General features: G+C 44.4%; 1 protein-coding gene across 9 annotated transcripts in view; it reads left to right on the plus strand.

Annotated features, from left to right (window-relative positions):
• The window catches only part of LUZP1 (leucine zipper protein 1), a 99165-nt gene that overhangs the window by 75292 nt on the left and 3724 nt on the right, over positions 1-20149 (plus strand). For 6 of the 9 annotated variants that reach the window (XM_074218167.1, XM_074218169.1, XM_074218165.1 and 3 more), the window contains 4 exons: positions 71-183; positions 11555-11687; positions 15820-18974; positions 19751-19913. In XM_074218167.1, coding sequence (XP_074074268.1) covers positions 15918-18974; positions 19751-19903 — 3210 coding nt within the window. In that variant the 5' untranslated portion in view covers positions 71-183; positions 11555-11687; positions 15820-15917 and the 3' untranslated portion in view covers positions 19904-19913. The remainder of the gene's footprint in view (positions 1-70; positions 184-11554; positions 11688-15819; positions 18975-19750; positions 19914-20149) is intronic. The other 3 variants (XM_074218166.1, XM_074218172.1, XM_074218174.1) reach the window with 3 other exon arrangements.

The raw sequence follows: 20149 nt of genomic DNA on the forward strand, positions 1-20149 counted from the left end.
CCACAAGGGTGTGATGCCTTCTTTGCTCACTATGGCTCCCCTCTCCCCCATCCTTTGTGGCTTTTTTCAGGTCAAGAGTCAGTCATCCTTGGAAATAACGATTAAGTTTGTCCAAAGTAGCTGCCAGGAGCAGGCTGAGGAATCTTCTGTGCAGAGCTCCAGGGAAATTAGATGACCTAGATGGTAAGTGTGCAAAACATGGTGAGACCTGGACAAACCGGTAGAATGAAGGTGGCTTCTCATACTTCGTTTTCTCTGGCTACCGAGTGCCTTTCTGTTGAGACAGCACTGAGCACATTAGTTTGTTGAGGTTTTGTTTTGTTTTGTTTTTAAAATATATTTAACAAGTCATAACTAGTCCTTCTGACCAGCCTCCTGTGGGAGAACAGTGTTACTTAGCAGAGTCCCTCCTCAGTAATGTTTGGGTACAGTCAAGGAAACAGGATAGAGAGAAGAAATGGAACCTCCATTGTTCCAGACGATTGGCAGTGTTAGTAGCTGGCACGATGGGAGGCATTGGTATGCAGTGGAAGGATCACTTGGAATCAGAAGCCCTGCATTTGAGTGCTGGCTCTGACTCTAAATATGGGCAATTTGTCCCTGACTTGTGATAGAGCCTTCCCAGCTTATATTGATCTGATCAGCTACAGTCAGGCACACTGTTCCTTGACCCCAACATCATGAGGTCATTGGTCCTCTTTGACAAGGAACTGATGTTTATCCTTCATTTTTTTTTTTGCAAGATAATTGGATTAAGTGACTTGTCCAAGGTCACAGAGCTAGGTAAATTATTTAATGTCTGAGGTTGCATTTGAACTCAGATCTTCCTAACTCCAGAACTAGTGCTCTCTCCACTACACCACTTAGCTGCTCCTATCCTTCATTTTTGAAGAAGACTGATTTGGATTTGAATGAGGGGGCCTGTGCCAAATCACCAGTCTCACTCTCTCCTCTGGAGCCATCTGGGTCCAGGGGCAAGATAGGAATCAGGATGATGAGAGATGATCCTGGATGTGAGACAATCAGGATTAAGTGACTTGACCAATGTCACACAAGGTAGTGTATCTGACCACTGGATTAGGACTCCCATCCTCCTGACTCCAAGGCTAGTGCTCTATCCATTGTACCACCAGCAACCATATGACTTTCCCTCTTAGGAGAAAGTTGGACTAGATTATTGAATGCCCCTCCTAGCTGTGTGTCCTATAATCAGTTTTTGTGGTTATTTCCTAGATTCCTTCTAATCATGCTTTCTGTTTATTCTTGAGATCTCTTTCAGCCTTGACATGATTTTGATTCTGCATTCACCAGCACAGCCAAAGCAAAACTGTCCCTAGCACATATAGCAAGTGCTTAGTTAATATTTGTTCATTGATGAATTGATTGATTGACCCCTCCCCTCCCAGAGGCAGGAAATAGGGGAGATCTTGGAAGAAATCAAAGAAAGGGTCTTCCTAACTGCTTTTGAGAGTAGTTTCCTTCAAAGAGTTGATGCCTCTGTCTTAGAAGTAGTTGGACAGAAGGGATCCATAGCATGAGGGAACTTCTCCCCTGCCCCCTCTCCCCAGTCATTCCCTGTGCTTCCTAGCAGTCAAGATTGCATTTGTGGTCTTTGAATCAGAACCATTACTGAGCTGCAAGAGACTGTGATGGGGAAAAGTAGAGAACTTCCAGAAAAACTGACTCTCCTTTTCCTGCCTGTCTGTCTCTGTCTCTGTCTCTCTCCCCCTCTCTCTCCCCCTCTTCATTGTGTCTCTTTTTTTCTCTTTGGAAGTTTCTGGTAGCTGTAGGGGCTAAGATAAAATCTTGGACTTGATTATAAAATGGTGATTTATGAGCACTTAAGAGAAGAAAGATGTGTTTCTTATGAGTCTTACATTAGTTGGAACATTGGTTTTTAAACTCCTTAAGAACAGGGACTTTGGAAATCTTTGTATTCCCAGCTTCTAAATATTGTCAAGTACATAGGCACAAATGAATAGGCACTATTTGATGAACTGGTAGATCTAGAGGGATGTTTTTATTAGGCTCTCTTTGGATTTTGGTAAGAAGTTTGATTAAGGGGTGGCTAGGTGGTGCAGTGGATAGAGCACCTGCCCTGGAGTCAGGAGTACCTGAGTTCAAGTCCCAGTCTCAGACACTTAATAATCACCTAGCTGTGTGGCCTTGGGCAAGCCACTTAACCCCATTTGCCTTGCAAAAACCTTAAAAAAAAAGAAGTTTGATTAAAACAAACAAACCTTTAGGATAATATCTGGTGGGTCAACCTGGAGGGGACATCATTAAATTTGAAGCAGAGAGATTGAAGAGGTTCTAGTATTGTCAAGAATCAACAAGTTTGGGAGGCAGTAAAGTGAAATTTGATAGAGATAAAGTCCCAGCTTTAGATTAGTTTTTTTTGTTTTTTTTTTTAAGTTTTTTCTGCAAGGCAAATGGGGTTAAGTGACTTGCCCAAGGCCACACAGCTAGGTGATTATTAAGTGTCTGAGGCTGGATTTGAATTCAGGTACTCCTGATTCCAGGGCCAGTGTTCTATCCACTGTGCTACCTTAGCCACCTAGCCACCCCCCCCCCCCAGTTTTAGATTTAAAAAAAATCAACAGTTCAATGATTTGATGAGGGAGGTCCAGAATTAAAGCAATTCACCTTGCTCAGGATGTCCCACCCTCCATCCTTTTGATTTCCTTTTTTGTGTTATCATCTTCTTTTAGAATGTAAGCTCCTTGAGGGCAGGGACTGCCTTTCTGTTTGTATTTGTACTCTAGGTTGGTGCTCTATCTACTACACTATCTGCTGCCCTAACTAGGTGACCTTGGAGAAGTCACTTAATTCTGATTGCCTCACATCCAGGGTCATCTGCAGTCCTCCTGACTCATATCTGGCCACTGGACCCAGATGACACCAGAGAAGAAAATGAAGCTGGTGATTTAACTAGCCCCTCCTCACTCAAATCCAATTCACTTACATGTCCTGGCATCACTTCCCTGATTCGCTTGCATGTCCTGGCATCACTTCCCTGATGTTTTGGTCTTCTTTGTGAAAGAAGGACAAACATCACCACCACCACCACCACCACCACCACCATTATCACCATCTGTGCCCCTAGTGCTTAGCTTGTTGATTGATCGATTGAAATAGAACTTTCCAAAAATAGTATCAATTGTAACTCTCCCAGGAGAACATTTTATCTCCCTTGAGACAGAGGAAGTATGTTCGGTATGGTTCCATTAATGATCTCTGTGTGTGATTTGGTTCTTTTATCATTTGGGTTTTGTAATTATGTACTGTATAGTGCTCTCCTGCTTCGGATTTCCTCCTCACCATTTGTCTATTCAGATCTTCCTGTGCTTCTCAGCCTCTTCATTGTTTCTAATAGCATAGTAATATTCTATTCTGGTCACAGAGCATCCCTCTAACTGATGGACACCTATTTTGGTTCCAGATTTCACTACCATAAAAACTGTTTTTATAACTTTTGGTATCTAAGGGACATCTGGGTTCTGGCCAACTAAAAGACAGTTTAATAGCCAAAAAAATTTGTGATAGCCAAAAAAATGATGCAATATGAACATTCATTAATGTAAATGTAGCATGATTGCCTTATTGCACTTAATCCTGGCCAGACCTCACCTGCAATTGTATGTTCAGTTTTGGGGCTGCAGTTTTGGAGTGACATTGGCAAACTGCGGTGTGTTCTGAGAAGGCCATCCAGGATATAGCACTTTGTGAATGTTTTTGAATATTTTCTCATTTCCTTTTCAAGATAACTCTGGGAGGTAGGTATTGTTATTATCCTCATTTTATAGATGAGGAAACTAAGGGAAACAGGTTAAGTGACTTGCCCAGGATCACATAGTAAGTAAATATCTGAGGCTTGATTTGAAACTCTCATCTATGATCAAACTGGGAATGTTTAGACTTACTTTATTAGGGACAAGAATGGATATCTTCTAACATTTGAAGGACTGTTTCATCATTAAAGGTAAAAGACTAGTTCACGTGATTGGAAACCAAGGAAGTAGATTCTGGCTCATTGACTGGAAAAAACTTGATAGCAATTAGATCTTGTCCAGTGGTGAAATGGGTGGGCTGTCTTAGGAAGTAGTAAGTCTGAGACTCTATGTCCTAGATTTCCCAGGATGGCCCAGATTTCAAGAAAAATAAGTTTTACTCTCAGTACGGGTTTGCAAAAGGAAAATCCTTTGTCAGATGATCTGTCCCAATTTTGTTTTGAATAATTAGTATGCTCCTCATTGATACTGAGCTTCCTGTAATTGGAGGTTTTGTTAGGTGACCATCATCAAGGATAGTGGCAAAAATTTGAGTCCTGGGCAGGAGGGTTTGTATGTGAGAATGGTTGAGGTCCCTTCCAGCATTGTAATGCTTTAATAACCAAATAGAGACTCATGGGTTCTCATTTGGAAAGGAAGACTTTGGAGATAGTTTTGGCTGCAGTTTTGCTTCAGCATTTTGCTGTTGTTGATCCTTTGTTCTCAAAAGAGGACCAATGACATCAGGAAAGTGATGTCTTGACTTGCAAGTGAATTGGATTTAAATGAGACAAGGCTGTGCAAAGTCATCAACCTCACTCTCTTAGTCAGATATGGATCAGGACAACTGGAGATGGCCCAGATGCAGTGGGAGACCTTGGCCTTTTTAAGGGCTTTCCCAGGTCTCAGTTATTTGAGGTAACACCCATTCAGTGATTAAGACTAGGTAAGAAATACTGCAAAAACCAGTCTCTTTTACTTAGTCAAAAAGAAAAAAAGAGCCATCTAGGAGGGCAAGACCCACAGGGTTTCTGACCTAAACAGAAGCAATTACTATTACACTCACTCTGAGCCATCCCAAACTCAAACTGACCAGAGGCTTGGACCAGGACCTATTGTTGGCCAATCACTGAGAGCAAGAATGATTTGGTTTTAAGGCATAGTCTGGTAACTCCATTTGAATCCTAATGTACTTCATCAAAGCCTGGTTTTCCAGTGCTTTATTTCAAGAAATCATAAATAAAACTACATGGGGGGGGGTGGCTAGGTGGTGCAGTGGATAGAGCACTGGCCCTGGAATCAGGAGGACCTGAGTTCAAATTCAGCCTCAGACACTTAACAATTACCTAGCTGTGTGGTCTTGGGAAAGCCACTTAACCCCATTGCCTAGGAAAAAACCTAAAAAGAAAAACTACATGGGGCAAAGAATATGGGTATGTTGAACCCAAGTTCCTCCCAAGACAGTCTATTGCACTTTTGGACAGTTCTCATTCTTAGGAGGGAAGCTTTTCCTTTTATGGAGCTGAAATCTGCCTCTCTATAATTTTCATCCATGAACTCAGGGTGAAAGGAATGACACATTTTCTTAACCCCAGAGACCAAATGGGAAAAATCCAGAAGGTAGAAGAGCAGGTCGTCAGTGCAGAGTAAGTTGGGAATAAATTTTAGGATGAGAAGGCAGTCAAAGGCTTAAGACCAGTGACTGGGAAATGCCGGGGAGGACACTGCTAAGAAGAGAACCAAGCAGGACCTCCCCCTTTTTCTTTGTCTTATAGCTGGAAACAGGACATGAATCATGGGAGTTCTGCTGGGGCAGCAGGGCACAGTCTAGAGTCTGTTCTATTCTAGACATTCCTAGGCATCAACCACAGGAAGGAGGTCCGGCCTAGTGTAGACTGGGTGGGCCAAGCCAACTAGGGCTGGGGGCAAGGACTCAGAAAGAGGAGATTCCTAAATGGGAGACACCCTCAGGGCTGTCCATAGAGGCTGATTCCAGGCCAGTGCCTTTTAAATTCTTTATTTTTATTAAAGTGGTGGGGCTGGGATGTGTGGATGAAGATTTTGGATACCTGGGCAATGACTCAAGGAGGCAGCTGGGGAAAGAAGTTTGGCTCCCTCATCTGGTGGTAACTGGGGCAAATGCCCATGTATTAACAGATCTAGTCTTATCTATATTGCATTGGAAAGTGTATAAAAGGGTTTTCTTCTTGAGGGAAGAAGTGTAGTATTAATGGTGTTATAAAGAAACTGAGACTCAGAAAGGATAAGAGGCTTGACTTGGAGTCAACCACAGGAACTAGGTCCAGTCCAATATAGACTCAGTGGGCCAAACTAACTGGGCCTGGGGACAAGAACTCAGGAAGAGGGAGATAATAGATTACAGGTAATAGATGTCAGAATCAGGATTCAGACTCCAACTCCAAATGGATGCTAGCCATGATCCTCTTGTACCATAGAGAATGTTCTTTCCTTCCCAGCCCCACAACTGGGTTGCCTCCCCTCCCTCCCTCTTTTTCAAGGCTGCCCTGGGGACTCATGTAGTCTTATTTCTCTAATATTTGTAAAACTACAGAATTTTAGAAATGGAAGGGACTGTAGTGTCCATGTAGGGTTCTTGACTTTTGTGAGTCTGCCTTTGGCAGTCTAGACAAGTCTAGGGACTCCTTATGTTTTTAAATATATAAAATAAGATATATAGGGTTATTATGGAAACCAATTATTATTATGGAAACCAATATTGAAAAGCTTGTTAAAATTTTAAAAGTTCATGGCCAAGGTTATAAGCCAAATACTTTTTGGAGGATCATCTAATAGTAAAATGAGGATAATCATAGCACCTTCCTCCCAGAGTTGTTGTGAGGATCAAATGATCAGTTAGCCCAGTGCCTGGCCCAGAGGAAGCATGATATTAATATTAGCTATCATCATTATCATCCTCATTCTCATTGTCATTATCTCTTCCCCCCACCCCCACTTCCCCATGTGCCTTTTGGCTTGAGTTTTTCACCTCCTCAGGTAAGAATGAAGGTGGTGTGTTTGTGTGGGTGTGGAAGTGACTGGCACTTTGTGAGGCAGATTGTTTGAGCTGATGTGAATCTGGTTGCATATTATTCTTGGGCATCTCCAAAAGGATGGGATCTGGACAGAGCTCATCGAGGGAGGGTGTGTCTCCCTCATACTCCTCTGACCAGAGTCTGCTCCTAACTCTATAAGCCTCAAAACTCATATCTCCTTGCATAATCATAGAATTTCAGAGCTGAAACTAGTTTCACTACAACACCTTTCCCAGCCTGAATGAAATGGCATTTAATAAGAATGATATTTAATTATTAATTATACTAAATGACATTTAATAATTTCTTAACTGTGAGTTTTAAAAAATGCTTTTTTAAGTACAAGATGAGGGGGAAGAATGGATGGATTGCAATTTGTCTGAAAGGGAGCGGGAGGTTTTGATGGATTGCAAACTCAACATGAATCAACATTAATGGTTCTGCCATCTTGGACTCCATTGAGGAGAAGGATAGCATACAGGGTAGCAGAATGCAGCAGTGGTCCAAGGACCCCAAGTCCTGTCTGAGATCCATATTGTATGACCAATGGGCAATCAGAGCCTCAGACTGTTAGTGATGAATTATCAGGATGTATCACTCAGAGGGAAGTTCCATATTGAGATTTCTCCACCTTAGTGAAATTGCAGGAGTATAGTAAATTGTTTTTATTTTGGGGGTCGATTTGGCTGATATTTTGCCTTGATTGTTTTTGTCGAGGACTTAAGGTTTTAAAAAGAAGTTGCTTTGTCCCTCCAAACCTTTCAGGCCCATTGCTTCTAAACTATAGTTATCCCTTTCACATCTTAGAGTTTTTGGTGGTGTTAGGGGCATGGTGCCCCCTGTGATCTAGAAAAATCCACATGAATTTTTTTTTACCCTCTCTTTGGACAAGTCTGAATTATGGTAATAAAAGATACTGATATTATACATATATTTTATGCATATCTGATTTTCTAAATTTTTTTCTATGTTATCTGTTAGCCTTTGTGTATCATCTGTGGCTTCTACAAAACTCCCCCCAAATTCCTATTTAATTTCTTTTTTGTCACCCATGATATATTGAAGTCACAATAGGGAAAGGCAAGATGTGGAAGGGATAATGGTTTTCTGCTGAATTGCAGAAAGAACTTTGAGTGATGAAGCTAGCAGGGTTTCCCAAATATTTACCCTTCATTCTGTGGAGAATCTTGTATGGGCCAAAGAACTGTCTGAGATCAGTGACCTTCTATTAAGAGATCCAAAACAGGAGCAACTTGGTGGCGCAGTGGATAAGAGCACCGACCCTGGAGTCAGGAGGACCTGAGCTCAAGTCTGGCCTCAGACACCTAGCTGTGTGGACTTGGGAGAGTCACTTAACCCCATTGCTCTGCAAAAACAAACAAATAAATCCCCCAAAAAGCCAACCAAGAGATCCAGAACAGAAGAAACAATGCTAGTCTGGCTGGCTGGCCTCTCAAACTCTGACTGTGTCTGAGTGGATGATATTCCATTCTAGGTGCTGCATTTTAGGAAGGTCAAACTCCCTGGAGAACCTGGGGGGGTGGGGCGGGGGGAGGTAGCCAGAATGGTAAAGGGGCAGGAGGGTTAGTTTAGGAAAGAGAAAATTTGGGGAGGAGGCTAGGTGGAGATTTTCTCCTAACATTTGACTGGGCTTTCATGTGGAAGGAGGGGATTCAATTTGTTCTGTTTGGCCCCAGAGTGGAGTTGGATTGAGACAAATGGAAAGACTGCCTACGAAATAGACCCTTCCAAAGAGAGGATTAAGTTGCTTCAAGAGATAGCAATTTCCTATCTTTGAAGGGCTTCTAGCCAAAGCTAGATGACTCCTTTTGGGAGGATGTTGGAGAATGAATTATTATTTAGTATGGATTAGAGCAGAGGACTTCTGGTCTGGTTCCCCTTATTTTAGTACCTTCTTCCTGTTGACTCTCTACATTCTTGACTGGGGGCTTACCCAGGGAGAAGCTCTCATTACAACACCCGGGGGAGGGTCATTCTCTCCTCTGAGCCATACTGAGTTCATTTAAGGAGAAAGTGGCTTCTTACAGACACACCCTTCCCACACCCCCACCCATTCTTGCAGCTGCTGGAGCCTTGTCCACTGCCCTTGGCCAATCCTTCCAACCCTGCAGAGAGATGCAGCCCAAGCTGAATCCCTTGTCTTTTCTCTAGGACCTGGGCTCCCTCTGGTGACCATAAGGTCAAGGTACAGACCCTTTAGCCTCATTGGGGGGCTTGGTGTTTGATGCTGATCTCAGCACCTTCTGCTTGCAGAACTCTGGATCCCTATCTCTCCATTCTAAGATTCCCCTTCTTCAGGGGGAGGTTGCCCAAGGCTGCTTCTACAGGAAGCCTACCCCCAGCTGCTCGGATCCAACCTATTTAGCTGCTTCTCTTTAACTAACTTGTAATTATTGTGTCCTAATTCTGGACCTACTTCTATAAAGCATGAATATATGAGGTCCTGAGTTCTTCCAGTAGAAGGCTTGTTTCATTCTTTGTCTGGGCTCCCAATGTCTAATAAAATGTTTGTTTGCTAATTGTTTGATTTACTTATTGTTACAAGCAAGCTTGGGGATCATGGAATCCAAGTCTTTCATTAGATAAATGAGGAAACCAGGAGACTTGCCCAAGATCACCCTTTGATAGCAGAGAACTCAGGTTCTCTTGACTGTGGATTCAGTGTTGCTGGTGGGAACAAAGGTGGAAACCAATCCATTTTGTTCAAGTGTTGCCAATTACCTCTCAATGTCTGGAGCAGTCAATCCATTGACATTAAGATAACATGGACAAACACGGACATTAAGATATGGAAAATATGATATGAGCAAAGAAACAGTGACTTTAGAGTTTCAAAGATAAAATAATACCACCTCTTGCCTCAGAGCTTAGGTCCTAATGAGTAGATTTAAGTAGACAAAAATACATTCAAATGAATGCAGGGTAGTTGGGAAGGCAAAGAGGTGTTCAGAGATGGGTGGATCAGGGGAAAGCCTCCTACAGAAGGGGTTATTTGAGCTGAGTCTTGAAGGAAGTTAGGGGGTTCCAGAAAGGTTGGGGTAAAGAGAGTATATTCTAGCATTGGGAAGAACTTGTGCAAAGGCATGGAGAAAAGAGAGAGCATCTTGTGTGAGAGGGGCCTTAGTACTCAAAATGTCCCAGCTGGGAGGGTCCTTAGAACACGGGATGTCCGAGCTGAGAGGAGTTTGAGAAAACTGAATATTAGAGAAGGGCAGAATCTTACAACAGATCTTGAGATCATTTTGTTCTACCCTTTTTAATTCATAGACTAGAAAAATGATGCCCAGAGAGATTTGTTAGCTATGTGTAAATTTGAAAGTGTAGTTTGAGAACTACTGATAAGCTGTCTGATCAAGAATTAAGGCTTTCATAATAGGAAAAAGAGTGACCCCTTTAGGCTGACCAGCCCATGCTCCCCAGATCCTGGTTGCCCAGGCTCAGGGAAACTAGTACTGGTTTCCACTTGGCCATGAGATGGAATAGTTGGGCCCCAGGCCCCTCCCCTTGCCCAACAGCCAAGGCCTAAGTGGAGCCCTAGCATCTGTTCCTGCTGGGCCGGAGGAATGGCCATCCCCTGCCCACAAACTTCCTGCCGGAAGCCTTGGGTGCCTGGGATCCAGCAGGGCCTTGGAACACATACATTCCATGACAGCTGCCTCCGCCTCTGCCTCTCCAGCGTCACAGCCAATGACTAAAAGAAACCATTCCCAGGGGTGGCCTGTTGGAGGGAGACAGGAAGGGGTTGTGACTTAGGGTTTGGGGTTCCTGGCTGAGAGCCATGATCAGGTCTTCCACGTTGGCTGCCTCATTGGCTGGCTTTGTGATCTTGGGCACTTCCTGCTGTGGGCCTCAGCTTCTCCATCTGGAAAATGGAAATAACCATGGCCATCCTCCCTCCCAGGGCTATTGTGAAAGTCAAATGATGTAAGACATAGAACATGTGTTGGAAAGTAAAGATTGGTACAGAGAGGAGGTGGTCAGTTTTCACTAGTTGACACACACACACTCTCACACATGCACTCCACTGAGGAACCTGTTTCCAAAAGCCTTTGCCACCTTTTTTAAGACCTACCATTTGTTCTATTCTTCTGGCATGACAGTTGGGAGTCCAGGGTAGCCTGGGCATGAGGAGGCCAACATTTCTCATTGGACCTCCTGAGTGCTTTTCAGCAAGCCCCCCAAATCTGGCCCCAACCTACTTTCCCAGTTTTCTTTCATACAAGATCTTTCACCAAGCTTTCAGCCAAACCCTCTTACTTTTTTAACTTGGTACCCTGTCTCATGCTGCCATGTTTTTCCCAGGTGGTGCCTTATGTATGGATTCCTGCTTCTTGGAAACTATCCTATCTTCCTTCAGGGAAAGAAGCTTCCTTCAAATCTTAAGTGAACAGTCTTATTGCCTTCCCTGAGTCTACTCCAATTTATCCTTTATCTTATTTGTAATAGACTAAGCTCTTGAGCAGAGACTGGATGTTTTGCTTTGTTTTTGTTTTTCCTCTTCTTTTTTCCCACCTCATTGACTTGACCTTAATGACATGGCATGGTAGAACTAGAAGGAACTACAGACCATGGAAGGTTAGGGTGTGAAGGGCCTTTAGAGTCACAGTGTCAAAGAGGGAAGAAACTTTAGGATTTTAGAACCCAAGATGTTAAGAGCTGGGAATGACTTTGGCAATAAATCATCTTCTCTCCAACCACTTACCTTCACAGATGAGAACACTGAGACCCAGAGAAAATAAGTGATTTGCCCAGGGTCACACAGCAACCAGTGTTGGGAGTGGAAACAGAACTCATATCTATCAACTTTCAGGTCATTTCTAGGGCTGCTACATTGCTAGACTAGGTGAGTTTGTTAAAACTTTTTTTTAAAAAAATTTAAGGCAATGGAGTTAAAATGACTTGCCCAAGGTCACACAGCTAGGTAATTATTAAGTGCTATCACTCATCCCAGCTTGAGGATGGCAGTAACAGAAAACTCCTGGGACAATAATGAACATGTTCTTGGTGTGGAGAGGTTTGCTGTTCAGGTAGCACCATCTTTTGCAGTAGTGGGCAGATAGGCCCACACCTACAGGACAAGGGGTGCCCACACCTGGGCTGGTGTTTAATGACTATTGGGAGTGTGTATTCCTATGATGAACTGAATTGAATGCTTTTCTGTATAATATTGGATGGAAGAATTTAAGCAGGTTTCACACAATCTAGGGCAGAGGTATCAAATATAAGACCCACAATACTCCCCAAGGCCAGATGAACATGCAATTGGGAAATATTTTTCAAAATAAATAAAAATACAATAGATGACATAATATTAATGTGTAGTTTTCTACGTCAATATGCAGCTCTCGGCAATCCTTATGAATTGTTGAGTGTCCCCTATTTCTATTTGAGTTCGATACTCCTGGTCTAGGGGACCAGAGGAGTTGGTTATGAGCGGTTAAATGTTTTTAGAATTGAGAGAATTTCAGAGCTAGAAGGGACCAAAGCCCAGCTAGTCCAACTGGCATCTGAAAAAGAGTCTTGTTTACTACTTTCCTCATAGATGGTCTTGTAGTCTTTGTCTCCAAATTTACACCTCTATCTTGAGGTGGCCCTTTCCATTTCTGTATAATTCAAATGTGTAGAAAGCCTTTCCTGAGACCAGGTCTAAACCATTCATTTGCACCTTTACCTATTCTTCTTGTTTATCTCTAGGACCAAGCCTCTCTCTCCCTTCTGAAACAAATTCTCCAAGACAGCTATTACAAGACTCTCCTCAAGTCTTGTTTTCTCAAATCTAAATAATCCTATTTCCTTTAACCAGTTGTTATGGAGGATGAACTCTAGATTCTTCACTATTCTGTTCCCTCTCTCAAGTTTAAACTCTCAAGTTTAGTCTTTTTAAAAGAAATAGATAAAAATGCATTGATATTGCATACAAACCAGTGAGGATACAAACAGAAAAGCAGAGGTTTGTTTGTATCCTCACTGGCTTCTAAAATACATATAGGAGATTTCACTCGATTTCTCGCTTTGGCCATGGTGCTTAGAACTAAACACAGGGCGGTTAGGTGGCACAGTGGATAGAGCACCGGCCCTGGAGTCAGGAGGACCTGAGTTCAAATCCGGCCTCAGACACTTAATAATGACCTAGCTGTGTGGTCTTGGGCAAGCCACTTAACCCCATTGCCTTGCAAAAGAGCTAAACACAAAATTTCCAATGTGATCTGACTTTGGCAGAATGGAAGCAATGCTCCTTTTAACGTAGTACAAATTTTAGATGACTATTAAGCTTGTGGTTCACCAAAGCCCCCAGATCCTTTTCTGGTAGATTATTGTCCACTTCTGGTCTCCCCATTTTACATTTGATTAGAATGACAACTGCTTGGAGATAAGGGCAACTTCATTTTGTCTTTTTATCTCCAGCACATATCACAGACTCTGGAACATAATGAGAGCTTAATAATGCTTATTCAATCAACTAATCTTATGTTATGAAGTTGTTGGATTTTTTAAATAACCATAAAATTATATTTGTCCCTACTAAGTTTTATTTTAATTCAATTCAGCCCTATGTTCAGTCTATGTCAAGGTCTTTTGGATCTTGGCTTTACTGCCCAGCCTTCCATTCTTGTGTTCTCTGAAAGAACTGAATAATGCTCCCCTCTCACTCTCGGGCTTCTGACCCTTGTTTTGTAACCCTAGTTCCAAAAGGTGTTAGGTATACCTCTTCTGGTGCTTCTGTGATTTGAGGATGCTGCCACCAGGTGGCAGTGAGTAGCCCTTCAGCAAAGGAGACCATTGAACAAGTTGGCACTTTGCTTAAAGACAGTCACTTTCACATATGGTTCACATGGCCCTGGACAAGTTCCAGAGAAGACTTGTTATATAGTGAAGGTGTTAAACTGCCCTGGGGAAAGTCTCCTCCCTGGAGAGTTTCTTAGACCAGTAGAATCACAAGTCCCTGCAATGAACCCTAATTCTCATACCTGGGGAAGGTGTTCCTGAGCAAACTTGAAAAAATCCCAACAGTCACAGTTAGTTATCTGTCTTCCCAACCCCCATGATCAATTCTAATCTGTTCTATTCTTGCTTTTGCTCAGATGTCTGGATGAACAGTATAGAAGGACTTGCAATCAATTGGCTCTCACGAAGACCCCCTCCCCTCAGCCCCCTTCCTTTCCCTACAAAGGTTGATGCTGGGAGCTTCCCCTAGAGATTATTTTCATTTCTGATTTCTCTCTGTTTCTGTCCTGCCTCCTCCACTCTGCTTACCTCTGTCCCCCATCCCCTTTCAGGCTATTTATTACTTTATACTTTTTTCCCTCTTTCATTAGCAAAGTCTTAGAAAGTCATTCTACCTTATGATTTCAATTCCTCATCATCTGTTCATTGCTTAGTGCCACCACTAAGAACTTTCTAGGTCACCAGGGATTTCTTAATTGCCAAATGCAGAGGTGTTTAGTCCTCATTCTCCTTGACTTTTCTGCTGAATTTGGCCCTTCTCTCTCCATTAGCCTCCTTTGTTTTCCTTGGCACTACTGCCACCTTTTCTTCATTTGTCTCTGGTTCATCTTCATCTCTTCACTCCCTAAATATGGGTTTCTTCCAAAACTTTGCCTCAGTTTCTCTTCTCCTCTGCATCATCTTCCTCAGTGACTTTTTCTATCCCCATGAACTTGATATTCAGATGTCTCCTAAATCCTTGTGTCTAGTTCAGCTTTCTCTCATGAATTATTTTCCTATGACTCTAGCTGGTTGCTGGACAGCTCCACTTGGCTTCTCTTGGACAGCTCCACTTGGCTTCTCTACCTCAGCATGTCTAAGATTCCTTCCTAAACCTAACCTTCCTCCCTGCTTCCTTGTTTATTGATGGCACTGCTGTCCTTCCAGTTCCCCGGGCTTGAAACCTGAGTCAATCTGTTTCTTTTTGTATACTGATGTCTCTTATACTTCTCCCTGTCTCCTGGACCTCTCCTATACCTTCACTCTTCACTCAGGCTGCCATCTTCCATGTGCTCTGTAGAATGCCTGTTGTATAATTAACAAACTTGCTTTTATCTTAAACCTTTTCCTTTTCCACTCCCTCCATTTTCAGGGTCTCACTGAGAAATCATGATTCTGTACCTGCTTTCTACCTAACCTCAAGATATACTTTCCTGAATATGCTCATTGTCTGGCTCACAGTTACTTCTCCCCATCTCCTGTCCTGATACTAGTTCATCTTCCAATATACATATTAATATTCCTTCAAGCTTCTTAACTTCCCAGTCCATCAATCTGCTTCCTGTCCATGACCTACTTCTCTCCCCACCTCAGCTGCATAAAGAGATGGTCCTATCCTTTATCTTACCATCAACAGTAAGAATCCCAGTTCCATGTTCATGAATTACGTATTTTATCATTCTATCTTTCCCTCTACTTTATAATACCTACCCCTGTTCTTCATTCTCACCATGACTCCTCCCTTCATTTCTTTCCTAGGCATTGCCTGTACCTTCAACCTTCCTTATTTCAACCCTTCACTGTCCTCCATACTTTGTCCCCTCATGCTATCACCAGACGTACGTTGCCAAGCACCGACCTCAGATTATTCTCATCATCTACTGCCTTCACCACTATTTATGTGTTCTCTTTATTGATCATTGTTTGCCTCAGTTTCTTCATCTGCACCTATCTCCCAGGGTGGTTATGAGGATTGAATGAGATAATAATTATAAAATGCTTTGCATAATACGCACTATATAAATGTTAGCTATAATCACCATCTTGGATTCCCTTTCAGGTAACATTTGAACTGAGTACCCTTCTTACTCTAAGATTCTTTGGATTCAGGTAGAGACTTGGGCTCAGCAAGCAAAGTAGGTTAAAAAAGAGGAGTCTCCTCCATTGACTTTGGAGATTGTAATTAGAGAGCTGGTGTTTTGGAAGAGTAAATTCTAGGACTTTGCTGGGGATTGCTTCCTGACATATGCTCTTACCATTTCTTCCTTCAGACCGATGAGGGTCCCAGGCTGCAAGAAAAACCTGTGGATACAAGGAGAGAGTTGACTACTTCTCATTCCCCTGAGCTCCACTAAAGAGAAGCCTAACTATGGCTGAGTATTCAGGGTACAAGGATGTCGCCTCCAGTCGCCACCTGCGGTTTAAGCTGCAGAGTCTCGGCCGCCGCCTTGATGAGCTGGAGGAAGCCACCAAAAGCCTCCAGAAGGCTGAGGATGAGCTCCTGGATCTCCAGGACAAAGTAATCCAGGCTGAGGGCAGCAACTCGGGGATGCTGGCTGAGGTGGAGGCGCTGCGGAAACGGGTGCTGAAGATTGAGGGGAAGGATGAGGAGATCAAGAAAGCAGAAGACTTGTGCCAGCTGATGAAAGAGAAGCTGGAGGAGCAGGAGAACCTGACCCAGGATCTGAAGGCAGAGATCGAGCGGCTCCAGAAACGGATGGCAGAACTGGAGGAACTGGAGGAAGCCTTCGGCCGGAGTAAGAATGACTGCACCCAACTTTGCCTGAGGCTCAATGAGGAACGCAATCTGACCAAGAAGATCTCCTCTGAGCTGGAGACCCTCAGGGTCAAGGTGAAAGAACTGGAAACCTCTGAGGACAGGTTGGGCAAGACAGAGCAGAGTCTAGCGGCTGAGCTTGAGAAGCTCAGGTCACTGACTCTGAGCTTTGTGAGTGAGAGGAAATATTTAAATGACAGGGACCGAGAAAATGAGAAATTAATCAAAGAATTGACCCAGAAACTGGAGCAGAACAACAAGGTCAACCTTGTAGACCATCCCAGAAACGCATCCACCCTCCTGGACAGAAACGATCTCCGCATTGAAGATGGCGTCTCATCTACGCTGCCCTCCAAAGAAGCGAGGAGAAAGGGCGTGTTGGACTACCGAAAGCAGGGAGAGAATGAGACTCGGAACAAGTCGGAGAATGAAAAGAATCGGAATCAAGAAGATAACAAAGTTAAAGACCTCAACCAAGAAATTGAGAAACTCAAAACTCAAATCAAACATTATGAATCTCTGGAGGAGGAACTGAAGAAAATGCGGGCCCAGAACAATGACCTCAAAGACAGTTACCAGAGTGAGCAGAATAAGAACAAGCTTTTGGCCAGTCAGCTGGAGGAGGTTAAGCTGCAGCTAAAGAATCAGAAGGACCTCGAGAATGGGGAGGTGGAAAGTGAGGAGTCTTTCCTAGTGGGCAAAGGCAGGCAGCATGAGAGACCCAAGTACCGAGGACTTGTCCACGAGTCCCCTACAACCAAGAACAAGTCAAGGGAACTCTCCCCCCAGCACAAAAGGGGGGAAAGAGCCCGGAACAAGGAGCACAATCTCAGCAATGACAACACCTCTCAGGGCAGCAGGCAAGTTGGGTGTTCCAGCTCTGGGAACCGGAGGGCTGCCAAGGCTTCCAGCACTGTGGTAGGCATGGACAACATCTCTCAAGATGTTTCCAAAAGACCTGAGGACAGCTTTGTAGCTGGCTCTTCTCTGAACGAAGGCAAGAGGGTCAGGGAGCAGCCATCAGTGCTGAGTCGCTATCCCCCGGCAGCCCAGGAGCACCGCATCCTGAAGGGAGTCTCCAAGCCAGGCCATGAGAATGGGTTGAAAGGGAAGGTGGAAAAGACGTCGAGGGTGTTCAATGATGCCAGCCATGGCCGTGGGTCTGATGATAGATCCAGCAGGATGGATACCTCAACAGGGAACAAGGTCTTGAGGGTGAATCGGGCAGCAGCTTCGGATGCCTCTTTAGAAGTTGTGTCGACCAAGAAGATCCTCAACTCCTCCAGTGGAAATCAGGTCTCTTCTGGGTTGGCTGCAGAACTGGGTAACTCTAAGGCCGTGGATCCTTTGGCCTCATCTCGGAGATCTTCCTCTGAAGGGCTGTCCAAGTGCAAAAGGTCAGCTAATGACCAAGAAGCTGATAGCAGCCCTACCACTCTCAAGCCTCCAGTTGTATCCAAGGCTTCTTATGGTTCCAGAAGCCAGGAAGAGGTTCTCCCAGGCTTTGTTGTAGTAAGCAAGGGAGAGCAAGACCAGCCTGTATCTGTGATGACAGAGGACAGTGGTCATCATGAAGCCTTGAGGTGCAGGGTCATCAAACCCAGTGGTAGAGAGAGACTGGACTTAGAAGATGACATGGATACAGATTCTCTCGTCACTGCCAAGTTAGTCAACACAACCATCACTCCAGAGTCAGAGTCAAAAAGGCAACCACGATCCCGAGCAGCCCTCAGAACACCCCTGTTTGACCATGACAGAGACATTGGGGCAGACCTAGAACCTGTTAAACCTGGGAGAAGCGCCACCACAGAGTTTCAAGATGCCAATAACTCAGGAGTGAAAAACCGTCGACCCTTCAGCCCCAGGGAGGCCTTGCGTTCCAAGGCGGTCATTAAGCCTAGAATTATTGATAAAGATTTGAAAGAGGTCATGGGGGGAGTCGGAACAGACCCTGTCTCAGAGAAACCAAAGCCCCCCACCTCTAGATCAGTGCCAAACAAAGTGACAAGTTGTATAACCATTTACCCCGAGAGACACACTTCCACTAGCAACATCCAGGTGGTGCCCAGTGAGACATCCTCGGTCACCAACCACATTAGCCTGCCTTTTGAGATCTCTATTAACAAGAACGAGATCACAAGGCAGATTACGGACACTGATCAAACTGGGGACCCACCCCTGAAGAACCGGCCAGAAACAGTTGTCTCTAGGAGCAGTATTACTATCAAGCCATCAGAGCCCTCAGAGAGGAATAGCCAAGAGCCCCCCTCAGAGAACCTCAGGTGGAAGAGCCACCGTAGCCCTTTGGAAATGGAGCCATCGGACACCAAACATGTTACAGTGCGGAGTGCCTGGAGGACCAGGCGGGACTTGAACTCTCTGGAAGATCCCCCATCCCAAGGAGGCAAAAATGTGGATCCCCCTAATGCATATACGCAGAGGTCTTCCACAGATTTCTCAGAACTGGAGCGACCCAGGCCCTCTCTGTTGGAGCAGGGTGTGCGAAGAGGGGCAGGGAATCCAGGGGATGCCCTTGAACCATCTTCCCGAAGAACCCAAAGCAGCCTCACAGTGTCGGAGGTTCTCACAAGGCGTGGCCGGGCTGGTGACTCTGTCTCAGCTGCTGCCTTGAGTCGCCCCGCTGGTCTGGTAAGTTCCCTTCTCTTCCCTGTCCATGAACCTGGAACCATGTATTTCCCTTTCCTGGAACTTTTTAGAATTCTTCTGTGAGAAACCTGTCAGCTGGGGTCTTTTGAACCTCTAATGGTAAATATGGGGGTGGGGGTGGGAAGAGGAACAGAAGGCTTGGTATTAAAAAAAAAAATCCAAAACATAAATCCAAAACAATAAGAATTGTCCAAAATAGAATAGGTTTTATTGTGAGGTAATGTTTCCCAAAACTGCAGTAAATAGGAACCAGTTCAAAATCCTTTCTCACTTCCCCCCACTTTGCCTTCTGTATTCCCATACAGAAGTTGAGAAAGCCTTGAAGGCCAGATTCTGTCCAGAAATACCAAAAAGTGGGAGTGGGGGGGGATGTTGAGGTAATGGGGAGGGGGGCAATAAGCAGGAGATGGGTTACTTTCTGATGAAATACTTCCTGAGAACCTGGAAACACCAACAGTGTCTCTTGAGGCTAAGATTGGGATGAACTTTTCCTAAGAAGTAGTATCTCCAATATGGACTCAAAACCCAGGTCTCAGGGCCACCCTCAGCTTAGTCCTTGGACTGAGCCAGTTTGGGTTGGGTCCCCCAAGACTTCTGGAGGTGGGGGGAGACTCAATCTCTTGGGAGGCTAGATTGGACCTTAAGCCCACCAAGACTGGTGCACCTTAGGTTCTCTAGATGAATGGGTTTGTTTTGGGAGGGTCTTTTCTCCTGGTGTCTCTCCCAACTCCTCACTTCCCTGGATCTCACTGGCATAGGAGGAAGCTGAAGGCAGTCATCCCAACTCCTTTCGGTGGCAGCACAATTGCCTGGAAAAGCCAGAAGTGCCAGCAAAGCGGCCCCCAGAGCTCACACGGGTTCGAGCTGAAGAACGGGTACGTCGGGTCAAGCACTCCTCCGAAGAGAATTGATCTGACTGGGGTAAGACACATTCTTCTATACCTTTTATGTCAGATCACCTGGCCACCAGAACCCCAGCACTTGGACAGGCCTTCCTTCTATTATAGACACCAGCCCCCTCCCCAGAGTTCAGATACCCCCAACTTTTTAGCATGTGAACTTAGCAGGGGTGTTCAGGACTTTGAGTTAATAGGGAGGGTACAGGTGGGCAATGATTTGGATAAACCCCAGAATAAGAGACTGAGGGGTGACCAGAA

This window comes from Macrotis lagotis, chromosome 1 (assembly GCF_037893015.1).
Source record: "Macrotis lagotis isolate mMagLag1 chromosome 1, bilby.v1.9.chrom.fasta, whole genome shotgun sequence".
Taxonomy (NCBI): domain Eukaryota; kingdom Metazoa; phylum Chordata; class Mammalia; order Peramelemorphia; family Peramelidae; genus Macrotis; species Macrotis lagotis.